General features: G+C 38.6%; 1 protein-coding gene across 22 annotated transcripts in view; it reads right to left on the minus strand.

The window, feature by feature from the left end:
* PLEKHA5 (pleckstrin homology domain containing A5) overlaps positions 1 to 22,298 on the minus strand; it is a 159,759-nt gene that overhangs the window by 35,219 nt on the left and 102,242 nt on the right. For 20 of the 22 annotated variants that reach the window (XR_005627351.1, XM_039708024.1, XM_039708037.1 and 17 more), the window contains 6 exons: positions 19,486 to 19,558; positions 16,027 to 16,127; positions 14,978 to 15,093; positions 9,416 to 9,883; positions 4,195 to 4,657; positions 1,365 to 1,448 (listed from right to left, as the gene is read on the minus strand). Coding sequence is in view for 21 of the 22 variants with exons in the window: in XM_039708024.1 (XP_039563958.1) it covers positions 1,365 to 1,448; positions 4,195 to 4,657; positions 9,416 to 9,883; positions 14,978 to 15,093; positions 16,027 to 16,127; positions 19,486 to 19,558 (1,305 nt within the window). In the remaining variant the exon portion in view is untranslated. Of the gene's footprint in view, positions 1 to 1,364; positions 1,449 to 4,194; positions 4,658 to 9,415; positions 9,884 to 14,977; positions 15,094 to 16,026; positions 16,128 to 19,485; positions 19,559 to 22,298 lie in introns of those variants that run through there. The other 2 variants (XM_039708025.1, XM_039708027.1) reach the window with 2 other exon arrangements.

The raw sequence follows: 22,298 nt of genomic DNA on the forward strand, positions 1-22,298 counted from the left end.
AAGGGATTTCCACATGGCTTCAGTTGGCAAAACCATTTGCTTTTGAGGGAAAACCAACACCAAACCCAAACTGTCTAATGGCAGTTTTCCTTCTTACAGCTCTCCTTCAACACCTGGATTTAAAATACTGAATTCCAGAGAGCAAGAAGACTGCCATACAAGGCATTTTGGAATTCTCTCCAAAAACAGGCAACAGTGCTTTCAGTCTGGAAAGTAACACCCACTCAAAGCACAGGAAGTCTCATTTTGAGGAATGTGAGGACAAAAAGTAGCATCTTCAAGCAAAAGGAGCAATGATCCACTTTCTGAAGATCAAAACTCCTTGTGGTACATTCTGAAAAAGCCCAATTTTAGTGCATTGGGAAGAACTTATTTCATGGCACTCCAAACCAAACTTTTTTCCACAGAGGAGTGCTTAGAACAGAACTTCTATTCCTCTCTAGACATTCATAAAGCTTCTGCAGGTGCTGTGCATTTGATGCAGGTTTTGGGACTTTTGCAAAAACCATAACACCAACTTTTCTCAGGGTTTCCTACAGGTTTCCTCTCCTGGCCCTGCACTGTTCTGCTGTGGATTTCTGGTTGGTTTCCTGGACCTGCTTGTCCCTCTGGAGATCAGCCCAGCAGAGCTGAGGGGGCCACAAACCCCAAGAAATGTCTGGAAGGCTCCAGCTGCCAAAGGCCAACCCCAAAAGTCACTGAAGGTGCCAGAAATCTGTGCTGGGAAGTGCAGGAAACAGGGCTCGAGGCTGTCCACAGTAGGGTCCAAAAAAAAAAACAAAAAACCAAAACTGTTTTCGTAGTTCATAACTCTCTCAATCGGTATTTTCGGATGGACAGAGAGATGACAAAAAAAGGAGACAAAAACTGGTAAAGAAGTGACATAAATTTAGGGCAATTTTTTGGCTGAGAGTCATGTTTCAATTAGGAAAGTGGAGAGTATTCACCAACAGCACTTTGATGAAATATCTTCAATGAAACTACCACAGCACAGTGTCAGAAAGGACATCCTTTTATAAAACATTTTTTACATTTCTAAAAAAAAGCCAAACTTTCCTTCTAGGATTTTCTAAATAATTAATTGAGAAATAAGTGGTCTGTGCTGTAGTCTACCCTCTCACAGGAATTCCAGCAGCGTATCAGCAATGATTAAAAAATAATAAATCTGCATTTCCCAAAGAAAACCTTGACTCAGCAGCTACATGATATTCTTAGAATTCTGTGGAACTACAGAGTACTTCTTCCCCTGATAATTTAAATAAAGGTTACATTTAAAGCAAGCTTTAACTAGAATAAAATTTCAATGTTGCCTCTTCATACTTAAAGGATTATTCTTAAGAAAACCAAATAAAAATCCAACTCACTGTTTTGCCTTGGAGGCTCTGAGGAGTAACAGGCTGTAAACTCAGACCTGCTGGCATCGACCTTCTGTCAGGCACAAAGACATGCTGCACAAAAAAAAAAAAAAAAATAGCACAGTGTTACTCACAGTTATTTCTAAAGGCTCAGAAACTTTAAATGCTAACACAAAAAGTCAAGCCAGCTTCCCCCTCATGAAAATTTGCTATGATTTGTGCCAGTCATGCTCCCTGCTGATCTCCTGCCTAGGTCACTCAAGTAGTCTGTCTCTAAATTCTAGAAATACCCCAAATTTCATATTTCATGTAGTTAACAGTTCTCCTTCAGTGCTGACCATGAGCAAGGTCTACCCACAAATCACATTTATTTTTGACAATACACCAAGAGACTGTCACTACAGTTCTATTTGCAAAACACAAACAATATAACAATATAAGTAATATTCCCCAAAGTGGATGATTATCACTTAAATGTACATTATCACTTAAATGTATGTTAAATAAATGTAGACATTAGCTAAGAACGGCCAGAGTGTCCTGACTGAGGCAGACAATGCAGCTTCTCCTGAGCACGTGGCCACACAGCCCCAGCTTGAGGAGGATGCTTGATAAATGCACACATGGCTTGGGCTCCTGGACTCTGCTGGAAGAGACCTCTAGTACCACTCACAGAAACATCCCTCTCTCCTCCTGGGGGGCTTTAACTTTCTTTAGTAGCCTTTTCTCCAAAGTAAGTGTCCACTTTACTATAAAATTGCTGAATGGGTAAAAAGACTTTCTTCATCTTTCCAGTTCCAACACATGAGGCTGCTCTTGCAAGTTCAGCCCTCTTCTCTAACCATTTGATTTTAGCTAAGTGGACATTAGTCTCCTTTCTGTCTTGCACACAATAAAGAGTATTTGAGTTGTTTTATGTCCTTCTCCAGATATTATTTCTAACTCATCACTTGGGAACAAGTTTTAAAAATGTAACGGCTTAAAAGGTAATAAATGCTAACAGGAATTCTGCAAATGTGACAGTTCAGCCTGGCATGATAAGATTACAGTCTTGTAGCACATGGAGAAAAATATATTGAAGACAAAAACTGCTCTTCTTGTGGGTAAATGCTCCAGCCTATAACAACACTGCTTTAACTTCTCATGATAGAAGAATTAGAGTATTGGATAAATTCTAGAACCTTCTGTTTGGATGGCTATCTATGAAGAAGTGCAGCACTGTTTAGGACAAATATTGGCTATACAGCCCTGGAGAGGAAAATCCATCCCACCTCTCAACTTGGGACAGTGCTTAATGTGCAGAGATGGGACTGAGCTCTGCAGAGACACAGTGTGGCATTTTCAAATCACTGTCACAGAGGGGTTTCAGCAGGATTTTGAGAATCTAAAAACAAAAAGCCAACCATTGGAAGCCACTGAAACACTTAAGATCTCCATGTAGATGGAGTTTAGATGTTAAATTTACCCTACTGATTTCAAATAATCAGTCTTCTAATTACCCACCTCTTAAAGGCAGGGGTGTTTTTAAAGTTAACAGCAAAAGCTGGTTGTGTAACTAATTAAACACAAACCAAACAGCATGAAAACTCAAGGGAAACAGAAGGTTTGTATAAAAGATACAAAATAGTAAATTAAATACTAGCATAAAGTGTTCAACAATGAACAAAAACATCAGGAGGCAAAACATGGCTGACAGGACAAGTAATACACACTCTGCAACACTGACCTAGTGATATTTCTCAGGTATTTGAGAAGCATTGATTACTAAATTTCCAGAGCAGTTGAGACATAAAGGACACCAAAGCAAAATTACTCCTTTGGTGATAGGGATCTAAAAACTTTAAAATCCAATACCTTATAATCAACTCTAAGTTGTTTAAATTGCTTTAAGTTGTAGTTATAGATTTTTTTTTCTCTGTATTAAAAAGACATCCAAGTATAAATTTTTTAGAAAAATGCTCAGGAGCATTTTACATCCAACCGAAGGAGTAATTTTTATTTATTTCCATTCCATTAGAACCCATGGTAACACAAGCATGCTGGATGTAGCAGAGTGGCACACATGGCACCCAAGGTCACAATTCTTCATGTCTCTCTCTCAGTGGTCAAGCACTAAGGTTGTGTGCATTTAGACTGATCTTCAGTGGTCCCCCTAAGAGCTCAAAGGCATAAAAAGGAACAATACACTCCATTCGCTGCTGGAGCCCCAAGGCAGCCAAACTTGTTGCTGAAGGACAGAAAGCAGCATCTGTAAAGAAACCTGGGATTTTGAGTCCTCTTGGTGCTAGAAAGGAGTCAGAGTTCCGTACGCGCCTAAGGTATTCTGAATAATTTGCCTATTGACTCCTTATTTTTTTGAGGAAACATATTATCATATTAACAGTAAAATAAGGACAAGTTTTCATTTCTAGTGTTTTTTAAAAATACATTTTTTGCTACCCTTAGATTTTCCAGCCCTTTTTAAAACCAAACTTTTCTCCACGGAAACAGTGATGAAGCAACATCCATCATAGTAAAACATAAAAGTTCCGTACGCGCGTAAGGTATTCTGAATAATTTGCCTATTGACTCCTTATTTTTTTGAGGAAACATATTATCATATTAACAGTAAAATAAGGACAAGTTTTCATTTCTAGTGTTTTTTAAAAATACATTTTTTGCTACCCTTAGATTTTCCAGCCCTTTTTAAAACCAAACTTTTCTCCACGGAAACAGTGATGAAGCAACATCCATCATAGTAAAACGTACTCCAGTACAACATGTTTTCCAGTGAACAGATACATTCTACTGAAGAGCCCTGTGGATGAGAGTTTTAACTACTAAATGAAGCTTTTTTTACCTTTGTGTGATGCGTCCTGTGCCTGCGGTCGATGGTCACATCTCCCCTCTGCACGGGCGACGACACCTCCGAGCGGTACGTCCGCTGCGGGGAGTACCCCTGGAAACCCGCGATGGAGCCGTGCGAGGGGGACGTGGGAATGGAGTGCATGGTCTGGTCGGAGATGTTGATCATGGTTTTCGGGCTGCTCAGGGTGCTGTGCCTGCTGAGCGTGGTCTGCTTGTTGTAGAACTGGCGCTGCTGCCACTCGTAGAGCTGCCACATCGTGTCGTCGCGCATGGAGCGCCGCTTGTCCTCGGCGCTCGCGGGTCCCACGGCTCTGTCGTAGGGAGCCACGCTGCAGAGGCTCTCTGGACGTGTCTTGCTGTTCCTTGGCAGTGTCCTGTACCCCTCTGGGTACCGGGGCAGCACCTGAGCTCGATGGCTTGGCATGTTCCTCGGCAGCGTCTGGTAGGAGATGATGCTGGAACACAAGTTTTCTTTTATTAGTGTTAATATTACGGCAATAGGGAGTTGTTTGCTGTGTGTTGGGTTTATCCAGCTCTCACCCTTTATAATACTTTGAATGCCATTTTAAAACACTCAAGAAAATCAAGGCAACAGTTCAAGAATCAATCATTCTGACTCAATGCATTGTAGCAGCCAAAAGTGGATCCTTTCTCTCTGATTAGCTCTTGCTGATATAATCCATATTTCATCTTTTTACCAGTTTGCCAGTCTAGTACCCTACTGGACTGGCAAAATTGATTTCAAGTTTTGATCAAATCTTGGAACTTGTCTATATGCTGGATAGGTGAAAGTTTTTAAACCTTTAAAGTTCTACACTGTTTCCATATGCTTTCTATATTTTCCTTTGAAATGTTCTCTTTTTCAAAAGTGAAAAACAATCCTGCTGTTTCCCTAAGAAAATCTTGAGCAATTACTACAGACATAAAAAAAAAACCAGCAGCATAAAAATACCCTTTTAACAGCAGTCCATGGGAAAACTGCAGTAATTGTCTGAAGAAATTATATTTTGCAATTGTCAAGGACAAGCCATTCCGTATCAGCCATTCAAGTGAAACAAAGAGCAATACATGTCTTTTTTTGATAATAATATTTTATTGCTTTTCAACTCAGATATTAATTCAAAGGCTTATTTCCTTAATTTTTTTCCCCATTAAAAGTCTGGAGTTCTACAGTCATTTAGCAACTTTCAGCATTAGCTGAAATACAGAGTTTTCTATACCAAGGATTGATGCATGCCTAAGTATGACAAAGCACTTCTTGTTAATTTATTTCAGAGGACAAAATCTAGGTCATAAACATTGATTTATTCCTCCCTTATCTAAAATGCAAATGAGTGCCTCTTAAAGCCTTTTGCTACAGAGCATGCATATGATTGATGCTTGCTTATAGACAATAAAACCAGCCTCAAATTGGACCTGATTTAGCCATGAGAGGGCAGCAGCTTCCAGCTACACCCCACACTAATCCAAACTAAAATCCCTGCACCATGAAACACCAGAACCTGGAGATGGTTTTGAATTACTCCTGTGCCACAAAAAAAAAAGAAAAAAAAATAAATTATGTAGATCAAATGGCAAGATAAACTAGCATTATGCATGTGAGATCCTTATGGAACAACTATCAGGGAAATTGATGATGGTGAAACCCACTTTTCTGAAAATACTTAAGCTGAATATTTACGATCACCTGCAACATTTTGAAGATGAAAACTGCTATAAAGAGCTTTATGTACAAAATCTGCTACAGTTTCTGAAGCTTTTCAAGAATTACTGAAGAATTATCCCCACTTTGTATTGGACAACTTCCCATTCTTGCAAAAAATTACAAAAAGGGAAAAGGGATTCTAAGTCCTAGTCTTCTGCTGCCAGATCTGCTTAAATACCTTCAAATTTCTTTAGTAACATACCATTAATGATAAGGCTTTTGTTCATCTCCATATTTAAACCAACCAAACAAAATGCTTTTGAACTCCATTTCTAACTTTCAAAATAGAATTGTAGCTATACCCCATAACAGCTACAGTATGGCCCGACTCTGGCAGTGGCTTTTTTGGTTTTTTGTTTTTTTGCATTTGTAATTTAATTTTACTAATAAAGAACTATTATTCCTATTCCCACATCTTTGCCTGACAACCCCTTAATTTCAAAATTCGGAGGGAGGGGTTTACATTTTCCATTTGAAGGGAGGCTCCTGACCTCCTTAGCAGACACCTGTCTTTCAAACCAACACATTTGCAAAGGAACTTTGCTGCTAGGCCTTCAGGGGCTCAGTGCTGCAGTGCTGTGAATATCCTCAGACTGAAGCCTCAAAACAGCCCTTCATCCTAATGAACACAAATACCAGCTGACCCCAAATAGAGAACTTCCATGTAAGAATCAAGAAAGGGTGGCAGAGTGAAGACGGAAACCTGGTGTTTTACTGCAGACATTAATTATTTTGGATTAATCTTATATAGGAAAGGCAGAGAGACAGGCTCACATCTTCGGTTAGCAGCAACAAAAACACCCCTTAGTACCAAACAACCCCTCTGTATTTTGTCACATTTGAGAAAGACCACTCAAGTGAACTAATTTTGTGAAAAAAAAATTTTTTTCCATAGCTGACTTGTGCAAAATTCAATAAAAGGATACTGAAGTGGAATGTGTGTATTTTTTATATAAACTGCATTTGTTTTTGGTTTTTAAGAAGTTTGCCTTCCTTAAGGCAGCAGTTTATTCATGTGGCTTTTGCCAAACTTGATGTCTAGATCCATGGAAACAACAGATAACACCTTCAAGAATTAAAATCTACATTGCTGTAATTGTCATTACTTTTTTGGGCAATCAAACTACTGAGGAGTCAGCCTCTTCCTCTTAAAAAATTAGCAGTTGTATAGTGAATATTTTTCATTCTATATTGAGGACAGCTAAGAGATCCTCTTTTCTTTTATACATAATCATTTAATTGAAAATCTTTGTTAACATTTTAGCATTAGTCCCAAGTTTTTGTGCAGTCTGACACACCAGAAATACTCAGCTGGGGCCTCCATGATTTCTCTAATGCATACACAGTAATACAGATGCACTGGAAAGCAGCTTGGTGGAGAGTCAGCAACTTTCCCCCATTAAGTAAAGACTACTTTTTCAGAAATTCTAGTTATGAGTTTTACAGGTCTTAAACAGCCTTAGGATCCTCTCATTCCAACCTTAAACTTTAGCAAAAACCAGAAGTTTTTTTCTACTCTCATTCACCAGCTTTCATTCTACTTAAATTTCTGTCTCCAGCCAGAAACCAGCACCCTGAACAAAAATAAAATTTTAAATTTAAATGAAGCCCCATTTAAAAGACATCACTATACACATTAGAAATTTGGATCATCACTCAAGGCTGTTTCCATGCAAAGCAAAAAAGATAGCTCAAGGCCAATTCTCCTTCAGTTTGCTACTTTTATGTAGAACTGCATTTGAAAGCATTTATATTATCAGTGTCACCCTTATGTAGGTAAACAAGTGTTCCCTATACTCAGGAATAAAATATTGTTAATTAGTAACATATTGTTAATAGCACTTCCCTCTATTTGATTCCCACTATGAAATCAGTTTTAGGGTTTTTATACTTGTTCACAACTGAAAAATTGCACATCTATTCTACTTTCTTCTGTTTGGTTGCAAGATTTAAAGTCCAATTAAAAAAATTAACTTCATCAAAGAGCCTTCTGAGTTCTCATTATGCAAGTTGGAATAATAAGATTAATGTCAGGGTGTGCAAGTCCCTGTGTGTATTGCAAGTCTGAACTTGATCGAACTACTTATGATGAGCATTTCATGAAACACCACATTAACAATTCCTAATTATATGTAATGAAAGGCTAAAAGCAGTGAGGAAGTGGTCAACCTTGGCAAGTGGAAGCCAAGTTCATGGAAATGTTTCAAGATTTTGCAAAAACTGAGAAGCCCCTAAGTATATTTGTTGAAACTTGTGGGGGAAACACATTTTCTGAACTTGGCTTCTCTTAAGCTCTGCTCTGCTATCCATCTATACACAAAATCCCTAATTTCCAGCCCTTCAAAGTATCTCCTGTGATAGCATCTCCATACTTCCTATCAAATATAGCATTAAAAACCTTCTGCATTTTCCTGCTAGAGCTGCTAGTCTGTAAGGCAGCCTGGAAGCAACATCCCTACACTTCTGTCAGACAGAGAAATTGCTACTGGCATGACGTTCAATATTGCCAGTCATTCACACATAATTTTAAAGCTTCATGAATAAGCACTAGAGCTCAATATTATAACTGGCTGATAGCTAATTTCATGAGAAGATAAGCTTTAAGCATCAAGTTAGATTCTGTGTCTTATTTTTAGATAAATCTCTCTCTCCCTTCATTTAAAGCTGGTTTAAAGTTTAAAAGCTCCCAGGAATATTTTTTAAAAAATAATTTCAAATAAAATATTATTACAAGAATTTGTGAGCAAAAAATGCAGAAGAGAGGGCAATTTCAAGAACAGATTTTTATGACTGATGACCTATTTTTCCTGCTAGGACAGGGAAATTTCTAACACCCAAAAAGTGTTTGTGGCCATTTTTATTTGAGTTAATAATATGCTTTAATTTATTATTAATAATAATAATAATTCAAATGCTAATAAAATAAACTTCCACGCATCTGTTCTGAGAAGTCCTCAAATGCAGAAGAGAGGGCAATTTCAAGAACAGATTTTAAGAAGAAAAAGAATTTTTGTGAGTGATGACACCCTCTCCCTGCTAGGACAGGCAAATGCCTAACACCCAAAAAGGATTTATGGCCATTGTTATTTATAATTAATATACTTTAGTTTATTAATAACCACTCAAATTCTAATAAAAGAAACTTTCATACATCTGTTTTGAAGTGTCCTCAAATGCAGAAGTAAGGGCAATTTCAAGAACAGATTTTAAGCGGAAAAAAGAATTTTTGTGAGTGATGGCATCTTCTCCCTGCTAGGACAGGGAAATGCCTAACACTCAAAAAGGGTTTATGGCCATTTTTATGATTAATATACTTTAGTTTATTAATAACCACTCAAATTCTAATAAAAGAAACTTTCATACCTCTGTTCTGAGAAGTCACCCCGGCATTTCTTACAGAGAATGAAGACTGCGATTATACAATATAGATCTATAACTAAAGAAACTAACCAGGGTACAAATGTATTATTTATTAGACAGCCTAAAAATAAAATTACCCAGCACTCACCCTCTTGTTTCCTCCTCCTGTCCCTTCCCCCTCTGGATTTTGATCCACTGCTCCAGCTGCAGCATGGAGTTGGTTCTCTGCATGACGCGCTCGGCCTCCGCGTGCGCCGGCACCGCGTTGTGGTGGGCTCCATCCCCAGCATCCGCCAGCACCACTCCCATGGATTTACTCTCAGATCCATTCAAATGCACAGGCCTGAAGTGCCCACCTGGAATTGTGCTTATGGGCAAAGTCCTGTACTCGGATCCCAAAGGGTTCAGCTTCACGCTGTTAATTTTTGTTAATGGTCTGTCCTGCCCGACTTTCTGGAATCCGTATTTTTCAGCTTCCAAAGCTTTCTTCTCCTCATTTTTGTTCACTTCTCTGTTTCTCTGGTTGTTTTGTGCCTCTGGCTTAATTAGCACCCGATGGTTTGAAATGTTATTTGCTTCTCGAGGTGATGTATTTTCAACAGTGAACTTCTCTATTCTGGAAGGGAACATATGACAAGTTATAATAATACCAAAAAACCATTCCTTACAAATAGTAATAAAAAACTGGAAGTCATTTCAGCAAACCCCTGACTGTATATTTTGCAACAGTATCTTGACTTTGAGAGAAAAAATCAGGACATTTTCACAATAATCAAGGACAGGTTGGGGCATTTTGTTGCTGTTGTTTTGGTTTTCTTTTTCTTTTGTTTTTAATTTTGTTTGGTGATTGGTGGTAGTGCTTTATGGGTTTGGTTTTTGGCTGGTTGATTTGGGGTTTTTCTGGTTGGCAAGTGTGAGTATTGTTTCCTTCTACAGTTTTCTCTTTCTGTGCTGTTTTAAAAACAATTAAAGCATGAGGTTTGGTTGGTTTGTTGTTTTTTTTGTTTTGTTTTGTTTGTTTGGGGGTTTTCGGTTTCTTTTTTGTTTGTTTGGTTTTTTGGGTTTTTTTTTGGTTTTTTGTTTTGTTTTGTTTTTTAATTCAACAGTTCATTAATCCCCTAGAAAACATGTGCACAAGAGGAAATAAAGCCAGAGCCTGAAAAAAGTGGATGTTCAGCTCCTGGAGGGCTGAAAATTCAAAGGGTGAAAATATTCAGTGGTTCTCCAAGAGCTACAGCTTCCAAATGTCAACAGCCTGAAATTCAGATGGTTTTCAAAGTCAGCTTGTGATTCACAATACTGCTGAATTTAGCATATAATGAGCTCCTTTCAAGAAAGCAAATGACTTTTCATGGCCATTGGTATCAATTAGGTTTCTCTGGTATGTTATCACTTTGGCTGGCACACATTTTGCAGAAAATGACTGTGGCTTTTTCTAATTTTAAGGGGGAAAATAGCTGCTGACTTAAGGAACTGTACCACAAAAATAATGGTATTTTTGGAATTGCTACTGCTTTACAGTATTTACCCAATACTCAATGTGTGCAGTTCTATTAGTGATCTTATTTTCAAAATTTCAAAATGTCAAGAGGCTCTATCTTTTGCCATTGTGGGAGGACCTGAATTTCAATTCCAGCTCAAAAAGTGACTTTTGGGTTTAGTTCACTAGAAAAATAACCCCACCACTTCAAAATGTTTTGCTCTACATTTTTTTGGTATGGGAGGAAAGAAGAGGAAGAGATACAATTTCTCAAGATTACATCTCTGTATAAAACCAAACTAAGAACAACACTTTATTTTAAGAGGATGTCGAATTAACTTTTCATTTTGTTACATCTTCTTTAAAAAAAAAATGCATTATTCATCTTTGTAACTGTGTCCAGTTTGAGTATCTGTAAGGAGTCCATCACACACACAATTTACCAGGAGCACAAGAAGACTGACTACACACACAGCTGTAAGCCTTATTGCTTACCCCACCATGAAAAAAAGCCATTTAGTTTTTCCCCCACAAGATCTTAAATCACTCCCAAGATCAAACATTTGTGCCTAAGTTCCTTCTCAAGGTTACGGAAAAAAAAAGGATCACCTCCTCATTCCCACCTCAAAACTGCACTACCCAGTGTTCTACCAGAAACCAAAGGATTTTCCCAACAGGAATGTGAATGAAAAACTCCATTTCCCACATTTATCGAGTAAAAAAAGGGTGTTAAGATTTCAGTTTTCAGCCAGCACTCTGGAGTTTACGAATGAATATAAAGACTATTTTGGAAATAATCCTGAACGTGGGCATTAATATTTGCAGCGTGTCTCAATAGCACCACCCACTCCATTATGTAATATAAAACTTATTGTAAATCTTTCTCAGGTGGATTTAGAGCAGAGGAAAAGGTGGAGAATCCATGGTGGAGAGGGAGAGTGGCATCTCCAGGACACAAAGCCAAGCCTTGGCACTGTGCTCAATTCACACTCTCATACTTTCCACTGTGTTTTAATTAAAAACCAGCAACTCCCAAAATCACAGAATTGTTTTTCCATGCAGCCTCATGCTGTATCCCTCATTACTATGGTTATACAGAGCCAAACATTTACATTTTACACTCTTTGGATGGTGTAGAGGCTGAAGGACTGACATTTAAACAGCCTGCTGGGCTCTCTCAACTTGGTGAAACCAAATCAGCCAACTCTGAGTGAGCAAGGGATCTCTTTCCATGAAGGATCCATATGGGAAAAAAATTATCAGAAACAAATGTAAGAAACATAAATCCATATGTATATTTGGCTCCATATTTATAGCTAGCTCTCAAAGACATATTCAACAAAGCTTGCAGGGTGTTTGAGGATGGGATAGGGATAGAGGAAGAGAATGAGCATTGAATATGGGTCTTTCAGCATGTTCTGAATGCAATTTATATATTTCTGCAACCAAAAAGGAATCATATGTACAATATGCAGTACAGAAGAAGCACTATTTTATGCTGGTTTATATAAAGAAATAACTCTGAAAGGGTTGGAGAGGGGGGAGCATGTGATTAATGATCAGATGGACATGAGGACTGTGATTTAACAAAGCAAGGCAGAGGCATTTGAAAAGGAAAAGCCATCTTTTCCAAGCACACTGACATCAGCCAGCCCCCACTCTGGATGTCTCTATGCTAACAAGTGCTTTTTTGGCAGCCTGGCTTATGCTGTTCAGGGAAAGTAACTACACCAGGAGGGAAAAAAGCAATCTTTTCTTAGGACATGCTGCATCACTGAGAAGAAACAAAGGCTGCAGCACACAAGCTGACAGTGAAAGGACAGAAAAATGGCACTCCAACCTGGGAGAGCAGGGAATCAGCATTTAGGCTAAGCTGGTAAATCACTGTGTTGGTGGACACTACCATCTGCAAACAACAGGCAAGCACCCAAGAGGGTGTTTGAGATCATATTTGGAGTCATAAGCTTCAATAGCTCCTCACTGACTAAAGTACTTGGTTTAATTATTTTAATAGGTCTCTCAATGAATGTACTATCTAGGTAAAATCAAAACTGTTTAGAAAGGAGTAATTACAATTAAGTCAATAGGAACAAATACTGTTTGTCCTTCCCTGCAGCTAAACATCAAAAGGGAGTATTTCTGCTGCTAACAGAGACCAGTTCTAAGAGAAATGGGTACATTTTTACTTTCTCACTTCAGTATCTTATTTGTGGTTTATGTGGCTAACTATGTGTGGAAAATAAGAGAGTAGTTTATGAAAAACTTGGCAACACCCCTTCCCTCCCACCAACTTAATGTTTTAAATATTCCTTTTATCTTCATCCTCTCTGTGGAACTCACATCTCCAGAAAAACAGACAGAAAAAATGAGCTAAAATTCTTTAAAAGATTTGGTTTAACAGACTGCTGGATTTGATTTCCAGAGTACCCTAAGCAGTACTCTGGAAATACCTTGATTAAATATCTTGATTTCTAGGTTTAAAGAATTATACTGTGAAAACCTCTTGATTTATCATTGGGCATTTTATATTAGCAGGCAATTAAAAGTGGCCCAACATCAGTTTACATGAATATTTAAGGAAGCAAGTTCTTAATTACTCATACTTTGTATTGCAAGTATCTAGTCTGTTAGAAAACTGTATTCAGTGCAATGTCAGAATCTCTAAAAAAAACAGAACTCAGTAACAAAAGCACTGCCAAATTTGACTGAACCAAAACCATTTATGCTTAAGCTCCATCTATGCCAAACTTCAGGTTACTTAGAGATGAGGTAATAAGACACTTAATACTTAACAGATTTTTACAGGGAAGGAACAGTATTTCTTCTGCATAAGATCATATCCTGCTATGTTTCATTTTAAGAACTTAAAAAACAGCCAAAAGATGTATTCTTTAGAAAACAGATGTCTTAAGGGTTTTCCTTCTTATTATAGCTAACAGATTTTAACTTCTTTCAGACTTGGTCTTGAAATCTATTTTCTCTGAAGTAATTATTTCAAGGCAACCAACAAAGTTTTCAGAGGTCACATCTACTTCTGTTTCATTCTGATGTTCCTTGCCTGAATCAAAACAACAAGATGGTGTTATATAAGTTGCTTTTCTGACAACTGTTTGGCTGCTGGCAAGCCTGTTCTGCCTGTGATATCCAGGCAGATATTCACAGTATTGCAAATATCAAATGAAGGTCATTTCATCAGTTCAGGAAAAGATTGAGAATGACCCTCTTCAGTTTTGTTCTTCTATAAAGTGTTTATAGAATTGATATATGATTTTTGGTTGAAGTGAAGTGGGTTTGATTTGGTTTGATAATTTCTCCATATGTAAATTATCATTATATCTGCAATACACACCCAATTTTTCAGATAAAGTTCATTACCACTAAACTTCTCTGGTACCTGTGTCCATTAGATTTTTCTATTACTTTTTTAAACTCAGAGTTCCTCAGCATTGCTGACTTTATTTAGCTCCAGGGTAGCAGGAGCTAACGGAGCGGAGAACAGATCAAGTGACAGCAGCCATCAGCAATAACTTCAGTGCTGTCAATAACGAGGAGCTTTTAAACTTTCAATTGATGAGGTTTCCATTACCGATGCCACGGAGCTGACCCTAGGGACCACATTCTGAGAGCAAATGACTCTCACTGGAGAGACAGCAGCAGACAGGGCTCAGTCTCTGAGAGCACAAAGCTTCTGGTGATAATTTGCTTTTCACTTTCAACACACAAGCACAGGAAGGTGAGCCTCCAGATCAGGTAAGCATAAATTTGGTGACAGCTTAATGATGAACAGGAATGGCTCCCCACAGGTAGCCCACAGGTACAAGTGGTTAATTTAGTCAGAAACTCCAGCTGTGAATTTGAGGATTGTGACAGCTTGAAGCTGAAGGCTGCCACCAGTTGAGCTGCTGTTGCCATTCAGTCAGGAGGGCAGGGAAGTCAAACATGCCTGCACGTGGAATTTGTCACTGCACTTCTTCTGATGCCACTGGCTAAAGGGATAGTTCATTTTTTTTCTTCTAGCTCCTGACGATCAATATTCAGAACAGAACTTGGATTATTTTTGCTACTTCAAAATTTTATCCAACACTGTCCAGTTACTAAGGAGTCTTCAATACAAGGAGAAATCACTTCAGCCATTTACATTCCATTTTAAGGACCAGTCTTTCACTAAACAAATCAAATTAAACTAAACAAGAGAAAGCAATGTCCCACTGTTTTGTCAGTCCACACTACCTTTTCACAGGCTCTGTCTGCACAAGTGCTGCATCTATCATGGCTTTCATCCACAACTCCATTTCCTTCCCTGTATCTGTGCAGAAATAATAGGTCCTCATATTTGGATGAGCTGCCTGATTGGAAATGACATGGTCATTGCAATAAAAATGTAAGATTCTGTAAAAGAGGAGAGGCAAATATTGTTACTGCATATTCACTCTAATGCTTTACCTAGGATTTCTTCAAATAGTATGCTCAGAAAAAAAACCAAAAGGAACACTACAGTGTTTCTTGGTCACTGCATTCATATCTTCAAAATAACTGCCTGTAATTTTCAATCATAGCTGCTTCTTCATTAATACATTAAACAAAAAGCCCTTAAATTTCTTCAATCTACTAAAAATTATATTAAGCATTCATTAATGTAGATTAATATCATTCTTATAAATAAGATTTTAGCACAGATTTTGGCAGTCTGAATGATACAGTAAGTTTTCATTTGTACTTACCATAGTAAATAAATGATGTCTTGGTTAGGAGACCAAACAAAGTGCCAAAAGGAGCTCACAAAACAACAATAAAAAAAAGTCAGGACAAAATGCTTAGTAAAGTAATTTATATAATGATTTAAGATTGTAATGAAACAGTCCTAAAGTGATTCATGTAATATTGTGATTTAAGTGACAATAAATTCTAATTTTTATTTATGTGTAAAGATGCTTTGCATTAAATAACACATAGACTTTAGTTAGTGGGATAAATTCAGCTGCAGATGCTAGTTTATAATTCTAAATTATAATTCACCACACAAGATTTAAGACTCATGAAGTACAAAAATAAAAATACTGCTAGTAAGTGATATCCATCCATTTCCCCATTCCAGTAATTCTGTCTATATTTACATCAGGCTAAGCACTTGAAACTTTTGCTACTCTATTCTGTAAAAATCAGCCTCAGAGCTGTTTGTCAACCCCCTTTTTTTGCCTAACAGCTCTGTAAAATGAGCTTTTGTAGCCAGGCTCTTGAGCTTTCAGACAGCAATCGGGTGGAAAAGCTGCTTCCCTCACCTTGAAGGCGTATTTGCGGTTGATGTGGTCCTCAGCAGACAGCACAGATATCTGGAAGCTCGGCAGGAGTATGCTCCCCAGGATTCCCTCCTCCTTCTCATCTGGGAACACACACTGGGGTTAGAAAAGGGCCCTGGACACACAACATTTCCACTCTGACACTTCATGAAACCCTTTCAGCCACATGGGAGCACGACCAGCAGGTTCAGCTCAGAGGAGAAGGCATTAAGAACCAGAAATCCAGACTAACTTTGGCAGTCAAGCCCCTAATTCAGTGACAAGGAACCAGAACAGCACATATCTACTGCCTGCTCAGTAAAAACACCTCTGACAACACAAGTGGTTAAAAACCCTGCTTATGACTGCTGGCATTTTAGAGAAAATGTGCACATTCTTCTTCTGATCTCAAGCACATTATGCTACATAATCCCCATTATAATATTTAATTATGAATTATCATTATAATTCCCACAAAGAGTTTTTACACTCAATTTGGAAGAATGCACACGTTTCAGTAAAAAAAGCTCTCCCCCAAAATAAATACCCTTTTCCCAGAGCATTCTTTTACATAAAATTTTAGATCAACAGATCATAATAAAAAATTGACATTTTAATTGAAAGCCACAACCAGCTTTTAAATCCAGTTATACTTTAATAAAGGAATAATTGGATGCAATTCATAAAGTCTTTCTTAATTGTATTTCATGAACAGAATTTCTATTCACAATCACTATCTTAGAGACTGTCCCTCATAAAGCTTCTCTTAGTTGAAGATAGTGCCCACAATAAAACTATGAAATTAAGATGAAAACAGGCATTGCAAAATTTCAATGAAAAATTAACAGTTACAATTAAAATACACATAAACAGCATGCCAGGATTATTGCTTATGTGTGGACTTAAAAATCTTTTCCAGGTTCTCATTTACTCCTAGATTTTGAAAAGCCAAACCTTCATTTAAGTTATTTCTACAGGGAAAGTTGTGCCCAGCCGTTTTAGTATCACATGACAGATTAGGTGTAAAAACTATGCTTTTTGGGATAGTTGTTTGATTGCAGAACTGAGCATATAAAGCAGAAAAAAAAGGAGTGGATTTACTTTCAGGAACTTAACAGTACCTTTGAATATATTTTTGGGATAGTTGTTTAATTGCAGAGCTGAGCATATAAAGCAGAAAAAAAATGGAGTGGATTTACTTTCAGGAACTTAACAGTACCTTTGAATATGACTGAAACCATCCCACCTTTCCTTCAAATATTAACTCCTTGCCAGCCACACACAAAAATGTGCCCTGTCCCCAAACACATACAGGGCAAATATTGGGGTTTATTTTATTTGGATTTTTGTTTGAGGGAAAAGTTACCTTTTCTTAGATTATATTTTGACTCATGACTGAGTAAATCCGCCACTAGTGCCACGTAACAGCATTCAGAATTTTTGTTCCACTGAACAGCTGCATGTCTGGAGGACTTTGGTCTTTGTTAAAGACATACTGCCACATTCCAGTTCCAGATTTTAAAAATCTGTTCCCAATCACGTTTGCTTTTATCTACACATCCCACTGCCCCATTTTATCTTTATTGTGTGCTGTGTATGAGCGGTACACAAGAAAAGGAGCAGATCTTAGGACTGTCCAGTCCTAAGAACTTCTATTTGTGCCAACAACCTTCCAATATGAAAGTGGATAGTCCTTCATGCCTCAGGGGAACAAAAAGAGAATATTCTCTAAGCTGTGAGAAAATAAATACAATGACATGATTTTTCTTTTCATCTATAAATTGGATTTCAGCTGCTAACATTTTAACACAATTCTGGAAGTTTAGGAAGACTTGCTAATAAAACCAAAGAAACCAAATAACCACCACTGCACAACCACAAACAGGTCTGTGGTTTGATCTGGGAGCAAGTGCATTTTCCTATTATTTCACTACCTGAGACAGAATTAACAGAAACATAAAAGGATTTAGAGTAAAAGATTTTTATATTTTATCAGCCACTTCTAATACATTTTGGACTATCACTGCACACAATTCAGTTTAAACAGTTTTAACTACGTTCTAGTGAGTGACAGCTAAAAGCTACATTTATCACAAGAACAATTTAGATTATTCTGCTTGTATTTCAGAATATTGGGCCATGTAGAAAATAAAAAGATTACAGAGCTGTTTATTTTATTTGTTGTCGGTTTTGCTTATTAGTTTTTTATTTTGACAAACTTCCTATGCAGTAGTTAAATTCAGCTTAATCTGTTCTTAAGGCAGCTATAATGTAGCACTTTTTTTACAACTTTTTGAAGGAGCCTGAAGAGATGTTTAAAAGAAACTTGTAAAAAGCATAAAGTATGTAATGACCACTTAGGTAACCACAGTGTATCTGTATCAGTCAGTTGATGCCTCCACAACTGGAATTTCAGCCTGATTTTTGACCCAGCAGGGGTTTATCCAACTGTGTGTACCACTTGGTGTAGAAAAACAAAGCCTAATGATCACATTTGAGTAATTCAGAATGTGTTAACTGAACTAGTTGCAAACAGAGCTTTTGTTTCAGACCTGATTTGTCTTTGACTGGATCTGTGCTGCACTTTCAGAGAACACCATTTTAAATTCATCACTCTCTGCTTGCAGCATCCCACAAATTCCAGAGTTTCATCCCAAACTGAAACCCTCTGTCACCCTTCACCCACAGTTAAGGCTGCAGGTGGCCCTGTTTGCATTCCTCTTTTTTGCCATACCCTAAAATCCTCCTCACTCTCAGCCTCCTTGAAACTGTGCTGTACACTTTATTTCAGGATTGTCCATGTTTCCTTGTGCCCAAGTCCCACTTGGTTTGGGAGGAGCACACCAGTTCATAATCTACAGTGCTGAAGGGATCACTAACTCCAGACCAGAATGAGAAGCAGATAATTTTTTCCATGTAAAAGCAGTCTGATCTAACTATGTTAGCTTACAGATTCTTTTGTTCCAAATACAGCAGAGACTTCTACTCACATGGAATTGGACAATGTTCAATTTTATAAGTATTCAGGAACACTGATTAGAGTTCCCAAAGGCATGTATATCCTCTTTATCATTCTAAAGGCAGAGTTTCAGCTCCCCTGCACTACATCCCTTCCCTATCCTCATTTCAGCTACTTAACTCACATAAAAATCAGATTTAACCTGACATATTTAGTTTCTAGCAACAGCAGCTGTAAGAAAACCTACAACCCAGAATTTAGTAACAGAGGTGGCTGTGAATGGGCTTGCCCTTTGAGCACAGCCTGGCAGGCAGGAAGCAATTATGTGAAACTGGTAATTAAAAAAGAAAGAAAGAAAAAGATATAAGAGTAGCAGGCCTGGATATTGACAGCTATAGAATTATTTTAATTCACTAAGTTAAGCAGCAGCTCATTTCTTAGATTTGACAGGTGTGTCAAAATTCATCTGCTCCCAGCAAAATCAGCAAAGGAGCTGAACTTACCTCTGTAGTAGAAGAGACACAGATCTGAGAGCACAAACCAGCGCTTCTTCCACAGCTTCATTCCAGTGCTGTCCTGCAGGAATCACAGGGATCAAGTCAGAAAACACATACTGGGGACAGCTCTGGCTCCCAGCACAAACCAGGCACTGCACAGCTGCTGGAACCCTGGGAATTGCTGAGAATTTCATGCTGTCTGTGCTGCCAGGCACTGACCCCCAGGAGAACACTGCATTTGACCTGAGGCTGTGGAGAAGCTTCCAAAATGGAATGATAGAAATGGGATTGTGGGTGTGGAGTTTGGACAGAAGTGTGTAATATCACACGGCAGAAAACTTAGAGCTTAAGGTTTTAGAATATAGTGATATATATACAGCAAGATGGAGGATTTAGGGTGGAGGCTGGTCCTTCTTCTTCACCTTCTCCTCCATGGGTTTGGGTGGTTTTGTGTAATTGGAATAAAAAGTGGTGTGGATGGTTGGTTATTGGGTTAAAATAAAAATAATTTAGGTGTCATTTTTAATTGGACCGCTTATCCTTAAAAACCTTGTAGAGAGAGAGATGGGGCTCCATTTTTAGTTTGTTAGAGTGAAGTGCTGTAGAACTCAGGGCTTGTGAGACTGTGACATAGATAAGAACTAATAAACATCTGAGTCCCAACATGAAACTCTGTCTTGCGATTTAATCCCAACCCTGGCAAAAAGAAACTTGACACACAATGTGCCGTGTGTGCTGCCAGCTCAATTTCTTGGCTGTTTTAAGTATTTGACTTCTCATCCTGAGCTGCCACTGCAAGCAAAGGCTGTGACCCAGGAATCCTGAGGTGAACAGGGAGTCATGGAATTGTTGGGCTTGGAAAAGGCCGTGTAGCTCCTCGAGCCCAGCTGGTACCCAGCACCACCAAGTCCACCACTAAACCATGTCCCCAGGTGCCACATTAACACATCTAATTACACCTTCAGGGCTGGGGACCCAACCACTTCCCTGGGCAGCCAGTTCCAATGCGTGACAACCCTTCTGGTGAAGAATTTTTTCACAATATCCAACCTCCAACCTGAGGCTGTTTTCTTTTTTCTTGTCACCTGGGAGAAGAGACCAGCCTCCACCTCACTACAATCTCCTCTTAGGAAGCTGTAGAGAGTAGGGAGGGCCTCTCTGAGCCTCCTTTTCTCCAGGCATGGTAGAGATTACAATCTACAGTTTAACTAATTAAAAAAAAAGCTTTTTTTCTCTTAATTCTCTTAAAGAGCAAGATAACAGTTCAGGTACAGCCTCCTTTGTTTTCTGAAGAAACTCTCTGTTGAACTTGTCTTCTACTACCACTCATTTGTAGAGCAAATTTCTTTCCCAAATAAAGTTTATTCCTACATCATTTTAATTTTCTTTTATGCTTATAACCAATTTACACCACACAACTCAGAATGAAAGCCTGCCACCACTGCTGCAGTGTAAATAAGCCAGAGCACTGCAGCACACACATCCTGGCAGAATCAGATTTAATAAATATGTTAATCTGTTCCAAGAAGAAAAGTATGTGTGAATTTAGCAATATTCTTGTAGTAAATAGGTTTTATGACAATGAAGAAGAGGGATTCTCTAATGAAAAACTGTGGGGTGGGTTTGTTTTTGGGGTAGTTCCCCAGCCCAAGAAAAGTCAGGATGATTTTTAGCCTTGTACTTTGAGCTCTGCTCTTTTTGGGTGGGGGTGGGGGTAATGAGCTGAAAGAAGAAGAAATAAACCAAGAGTTAGCTAGGAAACATTATTCAGAAAAAGTATGTTCACTGTAAACATCTCTCAAAAAAGGAGTTGCCTCTGGATTTAAAAATTAGCAGAAAAATGACAGAAAAAGATCACTACATTGCGACAGCACACCCTGAATTAAACAAAAACTGCCACTCTGTGATTACATAAATGTTATTTTACTGTCAGAAAGAAACTGCACAGGCTTTCACTGTACATTTCTGAAGATCATATCTGTTGATAAAATTGACTAAATTGGCTCTCAATGACTACTCCAACATGGAAGCACAAAGCAGCACCTTTTCTTACAAACTCCAATCAAACATCACAGCATTTAAATTGCTTCCCACACAAACCATCTCCAACCCTGAGGAGGATTTATTAAAGACTGGTTGAGGTGCCAGCCCCAGGGAGTGGGTGGCCAGTGCCTCGTGGTGTGCCCCAGGGGTTCACACCGTGGCCAAGACAATTTAACAACTTCATTAATGAGCTGCACACAGGGCTCACCCTGAGCTGTCGGCACACAGTGAGAGTTACGAGGAGTGCCTCACACTCCAGATGGTTGTGGTGTCATCCAGAGCGCTGGGAAATCAGGCAGAGAAGGATCTCTTGGAGTTGAACAGAGGGAAATGCTCGGTCCTCCCTCTGGAGAGGAATAACCCAACATGAGCCACGAATGCACCTTGCAGCAAAGGAGGGCAGCAGCCTCCCAGACTGCATGAGCAGTGCTGCCAGGACATCCTTCCTCTCTGCTCAGCACCACAGAGGTCTGGCTGCAGTGCTGCTCCTGCTCTGGGCTCACTGGTGCAGGAGAAACATGAACATACTGGAGGGAACCCAGCAAAGGGCCATGGAGATGACTGAGAGACTGGAGCATCTTCATATGGAAACAGGGTGAGAGAGCTGGCACTGCTCAGCTGGGGAGAGAGCAGCTCAGGAGGCATCCTATCAGCATAAACATCTGGTGAAAGACTGTAAAGAATGTGGAGCCAAACTTTTGCCAAGGGCAAGGAAAGATACAGTGGGCACAAATTAAGAAACATGAAATTCTACCTCAGCAGAGGTAAAAATTTTT

This window comes from Passer montanus, unplaced genomic scaffold, assembly GCF_014805655.1.
Source record: "Passer montanus isolate IOZ18808 unplaced genomic scaffold, ASM1480565v1 scaffold20, whole genome shotgun sequence".
In the NCBI taxonomy this organism is placed as follows: Eukaryota; Metazoa; Chordata; class Aves; order Passeriformes; family Passeridae; genus Passer; species Passer montanus.